Raw genomic sequence first — 20458 nt, forward strand, 5'->3', positions numbered from 1 at the left:
AGGACCCGGCACGCTACAGGGCACTTTAAAAATACGTCTTGAAAATAACAGGTAAAAATCACTTGGCCACCACAGATTTATTAGTATTCATACTACCAACTACCTCAATTATAGACCTATATTAAGAAATAATTCAATCTAGACTGAAAGGAAAACACTTTAAAATTATAATGGGAAATATTTTTAAAGCTAGTCAAGAAGAATTTAAAACATCAACGAAAGTAACTCACTACGTTTTTTTATTTTTTAAACACAATGGTTGGTATTAAAACACAACAAACAAAATTAGAAAAGTAAGAGAAAGAAATTTTTTTTTCTGCTTTTAATCCTAAAAGTAATCATCTCTAATATTGCTACAGTTACTGACACTCTGAAATCTCATTTCAGCACCTCTTAGCATGGAATAACAATTTTACATAAGCTTGCAAATATTTCAAGTTAGGCCTACTGAAGACATCAGAATATTACTAACCACATCCCTCCTATTCTAAACATCCAACAGAGTATTAACTATGGGTGACTTACTATGCCCAGAGTTCATCCTCCTGTTCTAAACATCCAACAGAACAGTAACTATAAATGACTTACTATGCTCAGAGTTCATTCACAGAAACAAACAACAGAAATCATCAATAAGAAGGTAATTTTTAAAAAAAAAGAGGAACATGAAACTATGCTTTTTGCACTGTGGAACTGACAGGCACTTTTGAAATACCTGACTGATACGCTCTGCTCTGGCTTGCTTTTAGAATGCAATGTAAATAATAAGTGGCAGTCCCGGAATTGAAACCCTAATTTCTAAAATTTTGTCCCTTTAGAGAATTCCCTGGCAGTTCAGTGGTTAAGACTCCATACTTTCACAGCCAAGGGTATAGGTTTGCTGTCTGGTTGGAGAACTGAGATCCTGCAAGCCTTGTGGCATGGCCAAAAATTAGAAAAATAAAAAATAAAACGCTGTCCCTTTAGAAGTCCACTAAGACTATTTTCATAAACTAAATTTTTTGACATTTTAAAAATATAGTCTTTAAATGTCATTTTATAGACCAAGGTACATGGAACCAATTTTAAACACCACAGAAATACAACCAGGAGGAATTTATAAACCCACTCAGAGAAACCCAAAATGTAGAATATATACCCAGTCTATGTTCCAACTGACATAAGTCATCTTCCTAAAAGGGAGATCTGTCCCCTTTCCTCCAAAATCTTTTTTGCTCCTCTTGCACACAAATCAAACCCCAAATTATTCAACCCAATATACAAGGTCTTACACAATTTGATCTTTCTGACTCTTCTCTCTCCCTATATACTCTCCTAACCTTGACACACACACCCCTACATAAGTCACACAAATCTCATTGGCTAACAGTTGTTCCCACATGATTCCTTATCCTTTCCCACATCTGTACCTTCAAGGTCTTCCTCCTGTCTTAACCTAGTCCAAATCTTGCTCAGTTTTCAAAATTTGGCTCTAATCCCTCTTGCTTTAAGAAACTGTCTAAAATCTGCCCTCAATACCCCAGCTTTAAAGCATAACAATTTAAACATGTCCATTGCCACTGTTTGCTTCTTTGCATTCCCTTACTGACCAACACGAGGAAGTTAAATAGTTGTTGAATTAAACTGAAAGATTCTGATTGCTCAGCCTACTCCAAAACAGCACCTAAGTGTGTCAAATGCTCAGTAAATGTTTGCCAAATAAATGAATGTCTTGTATCTCAATCTAATAAATCCTGTTCAAAGCAGGAATATAATTACTAATATTATTATCTAAAGTAATGAGAAACTTACCAGAGTAAATCTGAATCCTTTAGGAGAGGGATGAAGTGTCAATTTTATACATGCAGGAAGCAGGCTCAAAAATGTAAAACAAAAGCTAAAAAATTAACAAAAATCAAACATTTATTTTCTTTATAGAGGTATACAACTAAAGCAAAGAAACATTTTTTTAAATGTAAGGATCACATTACTTATCAACTTAAATTGATTTCTAGTCAAAGTTTTTTTATGTATTAAATAATAAATTCAAGACCAAATAACATTTAAATAAAATTCATACACTGAAATATGTACACACTTTAATATATATGTGATTATATAATACAGAACAAAACACTGTAGAACTAAATATTGCTTATGTTATTTTAGTATTTAGAATCTATTCTGGGAAAGATACAAAGATAGATAGCTAAAAGTCAATCAGCAAACACTCAAAACAAATATCATGGACTCAATGAACATGACTAAGAAAACTTCAGGAGAGTGAAGGACAAGGAAGCCTGGTGTGCTGCGTCCCCGGGATCGCAGAGCCAGACACGACTTAGGGTCTGAACAACAACAAGAAAATAAAACTAGGTACAAAGAAACAATTCTGTATTTGTTACGCAAACATTCATAAAATTTACTCACAAGAGAACCTCGTTAGCCCTCATTTCACATAAGTTGATTATCTGATTTTCAACCCATGGTAAATCAGAAAGAACAAGCTGGAAAGGGAGTGGGAAGGTGCCAGAGCTTCTCCTTGTGATGACTGATGGGCAAGGAGGAAAAACAACTCAGCAAGAAGCACAGTTGGAGCCACTTAGTACCAAGGTAAACAGCCTTCAAGCCCTGAAAACAATAGTTAGAAGGCAAAATAATAACTGATTTTCCCACTTGAGGTAGCTTTGTGGCTTGTCAGCTTTACTAGTCTGCTTCCTGCTAAGGTGGGCTACAATGGATATTCTCCGAAAGAATGGGGGGAAAGAGGCACAGGGCACACACACACCTCCCAGTCATTCAAACACTAATGATGGTGCTGCTGGAAAGAGATCTGCAGATTAATTAAAGTCCCTTCTCAACTAATTTTAAGTTAATCAAAAGGGTGCTATCTTGGGCCTGAATCACTCAGAAGCCTTTCAAAGAAGGCTTAGCGGACTTCCCTGGTGGTCCACCAGTTAAGAATCTGCCTCCCATTGCAGTGGACATGGGTTCAATCTTTGGTCCAAGAAGATTCCACAAGCTGCACAGCAACAAAGCCCTTGCGTCACAGCTACTGAACCTGTGCTCTAGAGCCTATGTTCGGCAATAAGAAACCACCTCAGTGAGAAGCCATGAGAAGCCCAGCTCTTCACAACTAGAGAAAGCCCACATGCAGCAACAAAGACCCGGCGCAGCCAAAAATAAGTAATAAATAAAAAATGCTTTATTAAAAAAAATTATAAAGAAGGCTTAGTTCTTCCCTGAGCTCAGACTCCAAACAGCAGTGGGCGGGGGAAGGGGGAGGAGGCGGGGGATTGGTACAGCTCTTCCCTCCCCAGATACCATCTCCTGAATGCCTGCCTTGTGGACTTCCAGTTTGCTTAGCCAGCTCGCACAGTTGTATAAGCCAATTCCTCGTAATAAATTCACACACACACACACACACACACACAGTGACCTACTCCTCATTTTACTTCTCACACAGACTGATACACCACTGAAACTCATAACTCTTCAAGGTCATGGTAAATCATGTTTAGTATACTCTAAGGAAGAGGGAAGTAGTAACAATAACTTTCACATAAAATGTTTCAAATAAAAGACTTCTGTTATACAGCAGCATAAGTTTACGATGTGTGGACTATTCACTAGTGAAGTGGAGAAGCAAATGGCAACCCACGCCAGTATTCTTGCCTAGAAAATCCCGTGGACAGAGGAGCCTGGTAGGCTGCTGTCCATGGGGTTGCACAGAGTCGGACGCGATTGAAGCAACATAGGATACATGCATGCATTGGAGAAGGAACTGGCAACCCACTCCAGTACTGCCTGGAGAATCCCAGGGACAGAGGAGCTTGGTGGGCTGCCATCTATGGGGTCGCACAGAGTTGGACACGACTGAAGCGACTTAGCAGCAGCAGCACTAATGAAGATTACCTTACTCCTATGATGCCAGATAAGTGAGGTATTGCCATGACACTTTAAGAGTAGCTTATAAAACACTATATACAAACTTCATGTCTCTTACCTGATCATTATCTGGATGTGATGTGGCAAAATATCCCTGATCTTGAGAAAGACACTGAAGCTGCACCAAATATTGGCTACTTTATCCTTAAAAGAAATTTGTTAGTTTTACCTTCCAGTATGATTAAAAGAAATATTAAACTCCACAAAGTCCTAAATCTCTAAAGAGATAAACTTTCGGGTCATGGGAAGTGTTTGCTCACAATTTCATAACTAAGCTGATTAAACTCTCCAAAGAACACACACACAGTCAAACAATGGGAACTTTCATTTTTTGCATGTGAGGTGATCTAAATCACTAGTCAATCATAATTTAGATGCTCCCAAAAAATACTTAATATTTTTCAAAGAGCAGCCCATTATCCCTAAATACTGTTATTCATCTTTGGGAATTTATCTAAAAAATCTTTACTTTTTGTATTCTAATTATATTCTGATTTGTAGAATACATGTTGTTTGACCCATTTACCGCATGCCTACTAGCTACTAGCAACGATAAGATGACTACTAGCTACTAGCAATGGTAAGAGTCAACTGTTAATGAATCAACAAGTTTGAAGACATTGGCCACTGTGCTAGAATCACTTTCAAAATCATACTTGTAACTACAGTTCTCTGATCATGAAACCCATCCTCTGCAAAGCTGCTTAACTCACAGCTACGTAGGCATCACATCAAGAAAGTAACTATCACCGACAACTGTACCATCCTACTTCCCTCTGTTGGGCCAATGAAACTGCTCTTCAGACTTTGAGGGCAACAAGTGAATGAAGGTGACCAACAACACCATAAAAATGCATGACACTCATTTTTATAATTACCATGATAAACACCATTTCTGAAATAGAAGGAAAGGCAAATAGCCAGGCAGCTTACATGGAGAATTGAACTTTTCTTTATATAAGTGTTAAGGTTAGAGGATATATAAAGAAGTTAGGAACACAACTCTGAGTTCAAACTAGAGCTCTGCCATGCACTAGCTATATGAACCTCTGACCCCAGTTTTCTGATCTGTAAGAATGGGTTTAGCTATCTCATCGCTATGGCTAAGCATCAAATAAAATTACATGTGAAGTGTCTGGGACCTAGTAAGTGGTGGGGATGGTAATAGTGACTGTTTATGATTATCAGCACGGTCATCATTATCCCAAGTGACATACAAGGCGTACACTTCTGTTCCTTCACAACACCAAATTCTCTTAGTCTCTTTCTCTTCCATTTTCCCACAGACTGACTGAAAGATATTCTATAGAATTTTATATATTCAAAAATTAGAAAGATACATATGCTTGTCCAATTTTTTTAAAAGAAATGTTTATTCAAAAGCAAATTATCTATAAATATTTTGTCTCTAACTTTATTAAAAGACCTTTTTGTTTCAGAAAAATGGTTTGTTTAATTTAATTACTGACTCTAAATCAAATTATCCATGCAATAAATGTTTAACAACAGTGATTAAGGCTAGCATTAAATGAAATGAAATGAATGATTCTCATTAAAAATTACTATGGATGAAGGTTATATATCTCATAAGGAATTATGAGATCTTTCTGAAGCAAACATGATTATTAGTTTAATAAATAATGTCCTAGGACTAAAAAGAGAATATAACCCCCTCCCCCCCCAAAAAAAAGTCACAAAACTGTTAACTTTGTAGCTGCAGCTTTTCATGCTATCTTTTATTATGGACTCTATTTCATTAGAAAAATGTATAACTGAATCATATGGATCTCATGGAGGCATAAATACTACCTACTCATGTAATGTACTAGAACATGCCAGCTGAGCTAGAGGTTGTGCACCAGATTAAATAACTGGCAAGGATGACTGCAGGAAGAGAGCAGCTGAAGTCACTATTCCTTGTGAGTCTTCTACATGAAATCCCCAAAGGTCACAGAGAAAGGCCTGTAACAGAAAGGAGCAAGAGAAAAGTCTTTAAACATGCCTCAAATAACCCACGGTCAACTGGAAAGAGTCTTCTTAGAACTTGCAAGGTTTGTTCCCTTTCTGTAAAGAATGGCAGCCAGCAGAGAACAAAGGAAGCCACGACAGTACAAGCCAGCTTAATTAACAACACCAACCTGGAACACAAACAGAGGGAAACAGTGAGATAAAGAGAGGTTAGTAATTCTGAGCAATCAATCTGTGGCTCACGAACTATAATAAATGCGAATGTCCAGTAATGAGAACTCTATGCTACCAACACAGGTTTAAGATGATGAGAGTCGACTTAGATCACGGCTGAGGAATTTACAACTGTTAATACGTGCAATTCCCCAACAAAAGACTATCACCTTCCTTATTAGCACTTACCTTAGATGCCACCCCTAGGCAACCATGAAGAAAAATGTCAAATTGGGATGTCTTTCTAGTAAGTAACAACATGCTCTCAAGGGATGAAATCCTCTACCAAGCCAATCCACATTACCTCCAGTGAATGTACATATCTTAAAATGTTTATTTATTGGCCACAATGCATAGCAAGCTGGATCTTAGTTCCCCAACCAGGGATCAAACCTGCAAACGTACAGTGTAAGTGCAGAGTTTTCCCCCTGGACCACCGGGGAAGTCCCCATAAATATTCATTGATCAAAATATTTTTCTCATTAGGAAGATTTAAAATAAAAGAGTACAGAACATAACAATCTCTCTTAACATTCACCCCACAGCCACCAACACATTAATAAGAAATCACCAGGAGGCAAAGTGAAAGACCATCTTCCTCCAAAGTAAGTATGCCAAATAAATTAGCTGATTTTTTGAATTCTGCTATTTAAAAGCTACTCACCCCTTTCCTTTGAGGCCTTTTTTAAAACACTTGCCAAGTAAAAAACAAAAAAATGGCAAGGAGTGGTAAAGTTCCATCTGCTTATAGTTGATAGCTAAGCAAAATGCCAGGGACCCTAGCAGGTCCCAGTCATAAGATACTCCAAGAACACCCCACAAGGCAAAGCCGAGACTCACAGAATTATATATGTTCTCATGTCAAGGAAATTATCTCAATAATTAAAAGAGATTTTGCATTTTAAAGAACATTTTACTTATGTGATTCTGTAATAATATGTATAATCAAAACAATTTCTAAATAAAAGCTGAAAGTATTGAATTGATAAGCAAATTTGAAATTATATATAGTGGTCTCAAATATATTAAATCTACTACTAAACAGAGCAACTGATCTGTTTAGGTTTAAAAGAACTCTAAATAAGTAACACATAGCTTTGTTTCTGCTGGGTTATTTTACAATATTACTGTAACAACATACCAAAATCAATACTCCAAAAGTTAAAAATACACAAAAACACTGAACTTACTAATATCACTATCCTTCCTCTATAATATGCATCAATAATATAAATTAATACCTGTGCTTGATTGGAAATTAACAACACTGCTATGTGAAAACAGTATCACACTAGATTTTCAGTTGAAAATGGGGAGCTGAGTATTCATGTTTACCTCCTCTCCTTCCTGAGACCCCCTTAAAATGGGGAATTTTTTTAAGTATACATCTATAGCCATAAAGAGAACAGGGGTGGGTTATAAGAGATAAAGATTTCAACACATTTTTAGAAGACAGAAAGAGGACAGAGAAGCGGCAACCAATAAAATACACTAAAAGAAGCCACAGCTTAGTGAACACACAGAGGAGGCTCAGGCTAGCAAGGATCCCATCCGCCCTGCACAAGCTCAGAGAACTCTCGAAACAAGTAGGATGGAGTACTTGAGGATGTTGAAAAGAAAATAAGAGGATTCACTGAAAATTCCAAATGGAGAAGTCACATCCCACCTCATGCCTCTGCAAAGATTATCTGGGAGCCAAAGCATTTACCCCTGGGCAACGAAAGAAGGAATATTTCTCTCCCCCAAAATGGAATACACTGTTCAAGCAACTAGTGCAGAAGTTAACACTACAGTGCAAATTCCTCCACACTGTGACATTTAAGGGTCCCAGAGTGCTGGCCAGAACCCTACCGTGTACCCCACAGTGGACTAAAAGCGCAGAGAGCTCACATGCAGCTTTCTCTTCTGCCTTATTCTCAGAATAAACACACCAGGATCAAATAGACATTTAAGGAACACCTATGACAGAAAAGGGCTTCCCTGGTAGCTCAGCTGGTAAAGAATCCACCTGCAATGCAGGAGACCCTGGGTCGGGAAGATCTGCTGGAGAAGCGATAGGCTACCCAGTCCAGTATTCTTGGGCTTCCCTGGTGGCTTAGATGGTAAAGAATCCGCCTGCAATGCAGGAGACCTGGGTTCGATCCCTAGGTTGGGAAGATCCCCTGAAGAAGGGAACGGCTACCCATCCCAGTATTCTCGCCTGGAGAATTCCATGAACTGTATAGTCCATGGGGTTGCAAAGAGTCGGACACAACTGAGTGACTTCCACTACTACTATGACAGAAAAAGGACCAAAGTGAAAAGGAGAAAAGACTGACCTAGGAGAACAGAAATAATTCACAGAACAGTGCGAGGAAGAAAGTAAACTGAAATTTAAGATATGCTTAACAAATGAAATTTAATAGAAGTGTTAGACATAAAGCAAGATAATCTTCAAAAATAGAAAACAAAGACAGATGCTCAAGATGGAGATGAAAGATCTAGTATCTGTCTAACAAGCTTTAGAAAAAAGGGAGAGAATTATAAAAAAAAATTACTCATGAGAATTTCCCAGAACTGAAGAACATGAGTCTTCAAAACGAATGATCCATAGTGTCCAAAACAACTGTCAAAAATGCCTCTGCCCAAACTAATATCAAATTTCAGAGCCCAAAAAGTAAAAAACAGTAATAACAGAAGCAGTAGTAACAATACAAATAATAAGAACAGTAAATACTTACATGGTATTTAGCACCTCCTAAGTAGTGTCTTAAATGTTTAACAAATGTGAATTTATTTAATTCTCAAGAAGCTTAAAAAGTAGGGTTCTTATCATCTCCATTTTACAAATGAGGAAAGTAAAGTAAATAATAGTTTAAAAAATGTGTTCCTACAAAATGACATAATCCCAAAAGCTTCAAGAGGTTGATTCAAGTCACAGAGAAGATGCCACTACAAATTTACCAGAATGGTTAAAAGGAAAATAACTGGCAACTGTTGAGGATGAGCACCTATACCGTTGCTCACAGGAGTGTTACTTGGTAGATTACGATTAAAAACCATATGAGAATACTTAAACATGTGCATACCCTACAATTCAGCAATTCCACTCATAAGAAATATATTTACATGTATACAAAGAGATCCTTACAAGAAAGTTCAAAGCAGCATAGTCTACATAGAACTGCACAGATAACTCTCACAAAGACAATGCTGAACCAAAAACACCCAACACAAAGGAACACCTACTGTGCTGTCTCTTTTATGCTAAATTCAAAAAAGGGGGAGAACCAAAATATAGTCTTCACAGTCAGCATGTGGCTGTCTTTGAGAAAGGAGGAGGGAGCAGTACTAGGGCCGTGCACAGGGTCACTCTGGATACCAGCAATGTTCTATTTCTTGACATGGATAACAGCCGATTCATTTATGCTTTATGTATTTTTCTGAAGGAGTGTTAACATTTCAAAGTAAACGTAGTTTTTAAAAATCTTATAAACAACTTCATGTTTCCTTTCTTTATCTCGGTGTTCTTGATATTATTAGACTATCTGAAAGCCATGATTCTACAAAGCCAAAAAAAAAAAAAAAAGAGCTCAATTAGGAAAAGTGGACAGAATAAAAAACATGGTGGAAGCAACTACATATTTGAATATCCTTCACAAGTCTTTTGACATATATGTATTTTATTACTAAAATAGACCAGAGACAAAAGGAAAAATGATTAATTAAGCAGTCATGGTATGGATTTTTTTTCCTTTGGGACAGATGGAGACAGCCAGCAATCTTTAATGCATTAGAAGACAAACTGGAGAGCCATGTAGAGATGTTATAGAGTTTCCTCTACAACTTGTTTACTTGAATGTTCCTTAATGTAGGTATCAAAAATTAAACACACAAAATCCACACAGATTTAATCATTAAATTTCAGTTTCCTGAAGCTTCCAGTTACCACTATTTGTTAGAAAAACATTTTGTTTTAAAACTCAAAAATCGGAAGTCTTTTTGTCAGTGTCAGATAACGTTTATAGAAGATAGAAGATGTTTTACCTTTCGTAGTATTAGGAGAGCATCACTGTACCTGGCATTCTTTTTCTAACTTTCCAGAAGAGCTAATCAGTTACCAGTGTTCCATTCCCAAGCCAAATGGGTGTGAAAAAGCATTTCTACTTTAAATAAACCTGAACTTTACCCTTCAAGTAAACACCTGGTGAAGAGATACTTTTATCATTTTTAAAAGGTTTATATAAGCAAGAACCCTAGTAAGTAAGACATTGTAGATGCCAACATTATACAAACGGAGCCTAGATTTCATGAAGTACATCTGACTTCATTTCTAAATCAGTAAAGGATACTGAAAATGTCCATAGTCGATCAGAATAAGGCCTGGGTACAGCAATATGCATAATGCACTAGCAATCTGTAAAGAAAATTATTATGAAATAATAAAGTAATCTGTTACTTGAATCAAACAAGGTAAATGCATAGTTTCATTTAACACAGTAGCAAATATTCCATTCTTACCTTCTATTTATCAAAATATTTCATTTTTATAAAACAACTCTTTTCAATACTGAAGTTTTCATGGAGGTGACATAGCATACTCCAGTAAAAATGAAAAAAAATCACTAAAAGGTATTTGTTAGAGAAAGCACTTTTAGATAAACAAATCAGATAAATTAATCTAATAATATATATAAAATGACCAAAGAGAATATTCATTAACTGTGAATTTGAGACTATATAGCTACTTTTCAAAATGCCTTTCAGTTGTCATTCTCCCAAGCCAACCCAACATTCAAATTTACCAGTTAAGCAATAAATTTAGGATTCTGTGTAACTCAGAAGTATATAACTTCTAAAATTCAGTGCCTCTTATTACTACAGTTGGGCATTAAAAGAATTACTCTAAAATAAGTTAATGTTTCTAAATGAAAATTAATTGACAGCAGATATACTGTTCCCTGTTATCTATTCCCAAAAGCATAGCTTCCTTAAGCTCTACACTTAATAGCTAAGCTAATAAGACATTTCGTCAGGTTACTTCAAAACCTACCTTTTTCTTAGTTGAGATTTCTTTTAAACAACAACAGTACAAAACCACTGCAGGTATGTATATCAACAAATCAGCAATTAACACTGAAAAAAACAAACAAATGACTTTAAGCGAGGGTCCATCAAGATTTACCATAACCTATTAATCACTTCCCTCCAACCTTGAGTGGGAATTCTATTAACACAAGGTTGCTACCCACTCTGGATGAGTCCTTTCCACATGGAGCCCTTTCCATTCCCTTCACCTGTGCCTAATTTCAACTGATATAGGACTAGAGAGTGTCTTAATTTCCTCTAATAAATTCACACATTAAATTAATTAAATGTATCTAATTCTCTCTTTGCCCTGACCTGGATTTAAAAATTAAGAATACTCAAAGCAAGGGAAGTAAACTTTTATTTTCCCCTCAATATCTATATGCTCGAAATTTCCTGATGTGAACAGTACCTCAAATGTGGAGACGCATAGGAGAATCTTTTTAAATGTGAATATTTATAAAAATTCATAAAGTTTTGCTAATTAATGCATACAAAGACCTTGAGAGGCCGAGGTGAAGAAGAAACTGAAAAAAAGTGGGGAAAAAATAAAGCAATTCATAATTCTGAATGTGCGGTCCTTTCAGAACAAAGAAAAACTAATATATTAAGTTCTTCAACAATACAACATAGCTATCCAAAGAGCCTATTTTTTTCTTGTACCAGAAAACATATATTTAAGTTCAAGAATAAGGTAAACAAAGTAAACTATCAGTGTTAGATACATGCAATCTATTTTCATCCCCAGATTCTACATTTAAGATGACACTGAAAAGCTGGAACATATTCAAAGGAGCACAACCAGAGGCCTCAAGACCACAATTACATTCAAGAAACTGGTCATCTAATAAGAGCTGAAGTATCTAAGAATGTTTAACCTGGAGAGGAAATAACTTCACATGTCTGTAAGGTGTTAGATATAAAACGGACCAGACTTGTTCTATGTGGCCCAAGGAAACAGAACTTCATATGACTAGTGAAGGTTCAATATAAGAAGAAAATTTCTAATAATTAGAGCTCTTTGAAAATAGAACAGACTATGTCTAAAAGTCGTGAGTTTCCTCCAGATACAGGTACGGGCTCAGAAGCTAAATATCATGTGGTGAGTATGCAGTTCAGATGGGATTAAAGGGGCGGGGCAGGGAGGTGCGGGGAGTGGTGCTAGAGGCAATGCAGGTTCTCTCCTGGACCTGAGAGTCTTATCATGGTGAATGGTAAAGAGAACAAACCTGACTGGACTTAAAGTAATTAAGGAAAAGACCCATAAAAGCCTAAGTCTTGTAAAAGTTTTTAAAAAATGTAAGCTCATTACTTTCAACTCTTAGCATACAATAAAAGCTCAATAAACATTTGTGATAAAGATTAATTTAGCAACACTACACAGCAATACAATGTACGATATGCAACTGTTGTTGTTTAGGTGCAGTCGTGTCCAACTCTTTTACAACCCCATGGACTGTAGCCCACCAGGCTCCTCTGTCCATGGGATTTCCCAGGCAAGAGGACTGGAGTGGGTTGCCCCTTCCTTCTCCAGGGGATCTTCCCGACCCAAAGACTGAACTGCATTTCCTGCACTGGCGGGTGGGCTGTTTACCACTGAGCCAGTAGGGAAGCCCATACAACTGTAATTTACTTTAAAAGGAAAGGGACTTATCAAAGCAAAGTCCTGAACAATTAAAACTTTAATTCAGAGCTAACCAACTTCAGGTGAGCTAGTGATATTACCCTCACTTTACTGGGCCTCAGTTTCTCAGCTTAAGAATAACAACAGTATTTTACCTCATTTGGGTGTCTATTATTAAGTGAGATAATAACAAATGTAAAGCACCCAGAATTATTCATTTCTACTTTTTTGTGTTTTAGTTTACATACACATTTGCTCAAATAGTATACATATATATGCATATGTATAGTTACACAACTGTAAGTCAGTAAGGACAATAATAGAACCTGTCATCAGTTCAAAAAAATGTTTAATCCAATTTTACATTCAATATCTACCACTCTTTTACCTGTTGCACGCATGAAGAGCTTATGTGCCTGACTCTCATATCCACGTGATGTATGGAGAGCAATCCAGTCTGGATTTATAAACTCTGCCCTGCAAATCAAAGCATACACACATGCACTTCATTCCCCATCACTTTTACCAATAAGGACACCTGAGGACGTATGAATCTATGTTGAGAAGTGGCCATTGCTTTTATAAAGCAATAGAGTTAAGGCTTAACTCTTTGTATTTAGCTATGTGAAACTGACTAAAGCTAAAGCTAAAAAGCCGAATCCACCTTGCTCATCTTCCAACAAACTCATGTAACATTTTAACTAAAAGCCCTACCTTCATGATACTTTCAGTGTGAAAACAATCTAATGTGTCACCTTTCGTTTACTAAACACGTACTTTGTAAACAGCAATATACTAGGACTGAGGATCAATGCATTAAAATTTATCACCTTTTCAGTTATAATAATAGGCTACAATAAATAGCTGTTAATCATAAATCATTGCATAAAACTGAACATAATTATTAAAGATAAATTAAGTTTTCAATCATATTACATTTTCTAGAACACTGAAAAGAACAACTAGTTATCATGAAGTTTGGAGACGTATTTTTAGTCCAGGAAGCTAATTTTTTTAAAATATGAAACAGTAAAATAAAAAAGTTCAGAAGATACTGTGAAGAAGTTCCTCAAATTTCTACTAACACACTGCAGGTCTGAAATGGAATACCACTACAGAGTAGAACTGGGTCTCTACTAAACAGAAGTGCCTTATCATCTATAAACCATTCCATGCCTGTAAAAGAAGGAATTCCAATCCGATCTTAAATCATAAGTGAAACACTACCGTACTTCTAGTTTCTAACTTGACTGGTTAATCACAATACCATTTAGACAGTTATTTTTCATTTACTTTGGGCCATTCCAGGAAAAAAGCTTTCCTATGCACAACTAACCATATTGTAAACCATGCATAATTGGTAACATCTCTACTTCAAAACAAAGCTAGACTTTCTGCATCTCTTTCTAGCATTTCTACCAAAAAGATTACACAAATGTTAAAACTGATAGTTAACTTTCCTACAAACCAATTATAAAGGCATGGTGCTCTACAAAACATAATACAATAATAGCTACAAATGATCTCTCCTCTAATCAACAAACTGTTCCTTACTATATCTGTTAAGGGCATAAATACGTAGAGTTATGTTAAGAAAGAAAAACTTACACATATGCACATAAAAAACTATGATAAGCTGTAAGAGGCGGATAGTCCAATCCCCAATACTGTAAATTGTTATCACTGCTGTTAAAATACCTGGAAAAAAAAGGAAAAAGAAAGCACCACTCCATCAATCAATATTCAAGAAATAGACTTGTATTTAATATACCATGTCATTTAACTTGAAAAAACATATAAGGTAAAAAAAATCATCTACATTTTTTCTTTTCCTCTTCTCTTAAAAATTTTTGTGAACTCACAAAAAAAATTAAAGTTGTTAATGAGTAGTGTGACTAAATTATTATCTAAACTGAAGTACTCTTAAGAGTGAAAGAGGAAGCTATTAATAATTAAGCCATAACAATAGAGGTAAACCAAGATTGTCACAGGCAACTGGAACTTGTTGTCATTCTATTAGTAAACTTAAACAATGACTAATACTTATATAAAAGAAAATATGCAACAAAAAAGAGAATTTGCTTCTGACAGTCTAAAAATTACAGAAACAATGTGAAATCACAATTTTAAAAAGTAAAAAATGAATGTTAAAACCATGTAAAGATTTGGTTTGCAAAGAAAGAAATACTGCATGAAACAGGCAGACTTATTAATATCACTTTGAACACAATTCAACCAATATTTAATGAGAGCCTATTACATGCAAAATTCTGTGAATTAAGGAAAGACACTATATGTAAAGTTCATAAATTAACAGTTGGTTAAACTATTTAATTCATAATTTAATAATTGGTTAAACTATTTAAACTAACTGGTTAACCAATTAACCAGTTGGTTAGAACAGGAAGAAACGACATATAAATACTGTGACTCAAGAAATGAAAATGTACATAGACTACATAGACTATAATAAATTTACATAGACTCCTTAACTATAGTCTTTATAACTAGACAGCTTCTTCTATCCAATTAATTTTCTCAATCATTAGAAGAATTTATAATAATGGACACCAAACTATATACAACATAAATAACCACTATCCCTAAGCCTGTTTCAGTCAGTTCAGTTGCTCAGTCGTGTCTGACTCTTTGCAACCCCAAGGACTGCAGCATGCCAGGCCTCCCTGTCCATCGACAACTCCCAGAGTTTACTCAAACTCATGTCCATCGAGTCAGCGATGCCATCCAATCATCTCATCCTCTGTCATCCCCGTCTCCTCCCGCCTTCAATCTTTCCCAGCATCAGGGTCTTTTCCAATGAGTCAGTTCTTCGCATCAGGTGGCCAAAGTATTGGAGTTTCAGCCTCAACATCAGTCCTTACAATGAATATTCAGGACTGATTTCCTTTAGGATGGACTGGTTAGATCTCCTTGCAGTCCAAGGGACTCTCAAGAGTCTTCTCCAACACCACAGTTCAAAAGCATCAATTCTTTGGCACTCAGCTTTCTTTGTAGTCCAACTCTCACATCCATACATGACTACTGGAAAAACCTTGACTAGATGGACCTTTGTTGGCAAAGTAATGTCTCTGCTTTTTAATATGCTGTCTAGGTTGGTCATAACTGTTCTTCCAAGGAGTAAGCGTCTTTTAATTTCATGGCTGCAATCACCATCTGCAGTGATTTTGGAGCCCCCAAAAATAAAGTCTGACACTGTTTCCACTGTTTCCCCGTCTATTTCCCATGAAGTGATGGGACCAGATGCCATGATCTTCGTTTTCTGAATGTTGAATTTTAAGCCAACTTTTCACTCTCCTCTTTCACTTTCATCAAGAGGTTTTTTAGTTCCTCTTCACTTTCTGCCATAAGGGTGGTGTCATCTGAATATCTGAGGTGATTGATATTTCTCCCAGCAATCTTGATTCCAGCTTGTGCTTCATCCAGCCCAGCATTTCTCATGATGTACTCTGCATGTAAGTTAAACAAGCAGGGAGACAATATACAGCCTTGATGTGCTCCTTTCCGTATTTGGAACCAGTCTGTTGTTCCATGTCCAGTTCTAACTGTTGCTTCCTGACCTGCATACAGATTTTTCAAGAGGCAGATCAGGTGGTCTGGTATTCCCATCTCTTGAAGAACTTTCCACAGTTTGTTGTGGTCCACACAGTTAAAGGCTTTGGCATAGTCAATAAAGCAGAAATAGATGTTTTTTCTGGAACTCTCTTGCTTTTTCAATGATCCAACAGATGTTGGCAATTTGATCTCAGTAGGGCCACCCAAGACAGGTCATGGTGGAAGAGTTCTGACAAAACGTGGTCTGCTGGAAAAGGGAATGGCAAATCACTTCAGCAGTCTTGCCTTGAGAACCCCATGAACAGTATGAAAAATTAAAAAAAAAAATCCTGTTTCACATGGGTCACAATTTTTTGACATCACAATCCCTTACGCCGAGACTGAAAAAAAAAATTGTTTAAGTTGGCATTTATTATGATCCAGTTAAATAACCTACTCCAGCTGACCCTGAACAACACGTGGATTAGGGGTACTGACTCTCCATGCAGTTGAAAATCCAAGTATAATTTACAGTCAGCCATCTCTCTCCGAGGTTCCTCTGGATCTAGGTTCCACAACCTCGGATTCAACCAACAGTGGATTCTGTAGTACAGTATTTACTATTGAAAGAAATCCATATATAAAGGGGCCTGCACAGCTCAAACCCATGTTGTTCAAGGATCAACTGTATTCATCTTCAAAGGGTCTACTTTTCTTAGTGTCTGATACACAATATGTAGGTTTGTGAGGGAGTGAGGATTAATAAAATGATCAAGGCATGCTAGGCAGCCATGGGCACCATACAGCATGGTACCTGCTGGTCACAGTTATCTACCCCAGCAGCAACATCCATGTGAGCAATCCTGGGTCCTGTATCTGTCAGGCTGGAACTCAAAGTCAAGATACAGAGAACCCAAGAAACTCCATGTAAGTCAGAGATCCTTTCAACAGCTTGAAACTGGGAAGCTGGGCCAGGCCAATAGTGGAGACCAGAGGACCCACTTCTATAAATAGGGTTACCCGAACACAGGTACCAAACTGTTATTTCCAAATTCACGTAATGACAGGGCACATTAGCACAAGGTTTTATTGTACTTACCCCAGAGGTGTTGAAGGACTGAATTAAACATGTAAAACTGTTAAGCAACTGCCTGACACAAAGTGAGTGTGCAATAGTAGTTCTAATTGGTCATTAGCTACAAAACCACTGGGATGGATACAGTAGTGGAAAAGCATCAAATAACTCAAAAATCACATTTTGAACAATATAATTTGACTTGTTTTTCAGCGTCTTCTAAGGCAAAATCTATTTTTCATTTACTTTAATATTGAGGTCCACTGGAGATAGCAAAGGAGGCATGGATGGGAAGTATGCAAAGGTATACACTAACAGTGAAACCACTGGTTGGACTGGGAAGAAGGAATAATAGAGCCAACAACTGTGCTACCTATCTTTATGGAAATGCGTAAGTAAGAAGAGAGAAATTCGTGGAAGAAGATAGCTTAAAAGTGTTTCAAGTAGAGCTTCAAAACCTAGCTGTAGAAACAAAGCAAATAGTTAATTCTCCTGCTTTATATGTATCAGATCCACCTGAAAAGTTGGATAAATACCAATGGAATCTAAAGTCCTTTCCCACTGAATTCCCATGTAATCTCAGTATATGTTTTATCAGAAAAAAACTCTAGCTGCCACAGCAAACTACAAAATTACTCCAAGTGTGTTATCATTAACTTCAAAATGTAATTTTTTCTAATATATTGTGGCTATTTTTGCTTTGTGCAAAAATATATTCTATTTTAAAACAGTTCCAAACTTAAAGAGGTTTCAAGAACAGTTCAAACAATGTCTATATATCAAATGTAAAAAGTTAATTAAAAACACCTTAAGAAAAATTCAAAGATAAGAACAGAAAGAAGATATTTATTTTATACATATTCACACAGCAAAACAAATGATTAAAATGCAGAATACTATTATACACTGCCGAATACTACGGCAGACAGACTTTAAAGTCATCCCGATGAACCCATCTCCTGGTATTCCTGCCATATGTGTGTACAATCAATTCCCTCCCCTTGAGTGTGAACAAGAAATGTGATAACCAAGTACAAAAAAAGTGATAGGATGATCATTCTTATGCTTATGTTTTACATATACGTGAGATTCCATCTTGCTGGCTAAGCTACAGAGTACTCCCTTTCACTGACTTGGAAGAAGAAAACTGTCATGTGTCAGTAAGTGGGCATAATGGAGAAGCCACATAGCAAGAAACTGCAGGGAGACTCTAGAAGATAAAGGTAGCTTCCAATAAGAAACCAAAGCCCTTAGTTTTATAGATGCAAGGAAATTAATTCTGCCAATAACTTGAGGGAACTTGGAAATGGTTCTTTCCCCAGCTAAGCCTCTGATAAGACTGCAGTCTCAGATGACAACTGAACTGCAGCCTCCGGAGACTCTGATCATAATACTGAAATAAGCTGTGCCTGGACTTCTATAATAAATGTGTGTTTTGGACTTCCCTGGTGGTACAGTGGTTAAGAATCCTCCTGCCAATGGAGGGGACACAGGTTTGATCCCTGGTCCAGGAAGGTTCCACGTGCTGTGGGGCAGCTGAGCCTGTGAACTGCAACTACTGAAGCCTGTGCCCCTACAGCCCACGTTCCTCAACAAGAAAAATCACTGCAATGAGAAGCCTAGCACAGCTAGAGAGTAGCTGCCACTTGCCACAACTAGAGAAAGCCCAGCACAGCAATGAGGAACACAGGGCAACCAAAAATAAAAAATAAATGTATGTACTGTTTTTTGTGGTCATTTGTTACACAGCAGAGAAAGTTAATATAATTTTTTATCTTAAAATCACACAAATCATTACAAAAAAACATCAGCAATTCATCAGTAACCTGGGGGAAATATATAAATATGCAAGTTTGAGAAAAATATGATGATCAGTAAATACACCAGGGGCTTCTCAGGTAACACAGTGGCAAAGAATCTAACTGTCAATGCAGATACACAAGAGACGTGGGTTTGATCCCTGGGTTGGGAAGATCCCCTGGAGCAGGAAATGGCAACCCACTCCAGTATTCTTGCCTGGGAAAATTCCACTGACAGAGGAGCCTGGTGGGCTATATATAGTCCATGGGGTCACAAACAGTCAGACACGAAGGAAACTCAACATCACGTGTACTCAAGGAAATGGAAATTTTAGAAGTCTGGTGGTGTTATTATTAAATATTGGTAAAGGTAAGAGATATTCTGGTATTGGTATCCATTATAACCGGCTACTTTAGAGATTCCACTTCTAGGAATCTACCTAGAAAAAACATGTACACATGCACATAGGAGAAATGTACTTTAGTTAATCATTCCCCTACCAAAACATATTCAGGCTTCTCATAGTTATAGCAATGCTGAAATAAACAGTGAGTCCCACAATTCCTCACTTATAAAACTGTGATCTTGTTTTAAAAAGCAACGTACTCAGGGTAGGTGGACACTTCTCCTACCCCAGGTGATAAACCATGCCTGCACTGAGCCAGGCATTTCTATTAATGATTGCTTTAAGGGTGGAAAATATTTTGCTCCACAACAAAAGGACACGTGAAAAATATGGTATTCTTATTATTCCTGCCTTGAATATGGCTGTACAAAGTCACAACAAAGTCACAGTGCTGGTAGCCTTGGTTGTCATCTGATCTTGGGGTAAAAAGCCTCAGGATGAAAAGCCAACATGCCCAGAAGAAAGGAAAGGGACGAAAATGGAAAAGCCTGAATTCTTCAACTGCTTGAGCCACTTTACCAGCCCTGCAAAGACCTACTTATGGAGATAATTATTTTATTGCTTAAACTACTATTAGGTTTTCTACTACTTAATGCCAAAAGTGCTTCTGACATCACACATTAAGGAACTGTCATTATAAAAATTATAAAAATTGTCATTTAAAGAAAAAATTTGCTTTCCTCAACTATGTACAATGAAATGAAATAAATCAGTTTTTAAATTTAGAATTATAAAAGTGACATTTTAAAACTTTACCTGATAGATTCTGATTTCATATTTCAGACAACTATATCACTTGAAAGTTTTGACTATAACTAACTTTCTA

The 20458-nt window shown here is 36.7% G+C and overlaps 1 protein-coding gene across 1 annotated transcript in view; it reads right to left on the reverse strand.

Annotated features, from left to right (window-relative positions):
• ALG6 (ALG6 alpha-1,3-glucosyltransferase) overlaps positions 1 to 20458 on the reverse strand; it is a 51001-nt gene that overhangs the window by 12342 nt on the left and 18201 nt on the right. The window contains exons 4-11 of the mRNA XM_040232680.1: positions 14408 to 14497; positions 13188 to 13276; positions 11141 to 11223; positions 10440 to 10504; positions 6773 to 6958; positions 5930 to 6065; positions 3986 to 4071; positions 1792 to 1876 (exon numbers count right to left, since the gene is read on the reverse strand). Of these exons, the coding sequence (XP_040088614.1) occupies positions 1792 to 1876; positions 3986 to 4071; positions 5930 to 6065; positions 6773 to 6958; positions 10440 to 10504; positions 11141 to 11223; positions 13188 to 13276; positions 14408 to 14497 (820 nt within the window). The remainder of the gene's footprint in view (positions 1 to 1791; positions 1877 to 3985; positions 4072 to 5929; positions 6066 to 6772; positions 6959 to 10439; positions 10505 to 11140; positions 11224 to 13187; positions 13277 to 14407; positions 14498 to 20458) is intronic.

Source organism: Oryx dammah, unplaced genomic scaffold (assembly GCF_014754425.2).
Source record: "Oryx dammah isolate SB20612 unplaced genomic scaffold, SCBI_Odam_1.1 HiC_scaffold_28, whole genome shotgun sequence".
Taxonomy (NCBI): domain Eukaryota; kingdom Metazoa; phylum Chordata; class Mammalia; order Artiodactyla; family Bovidae; genus Oryx; species Oryx dammah.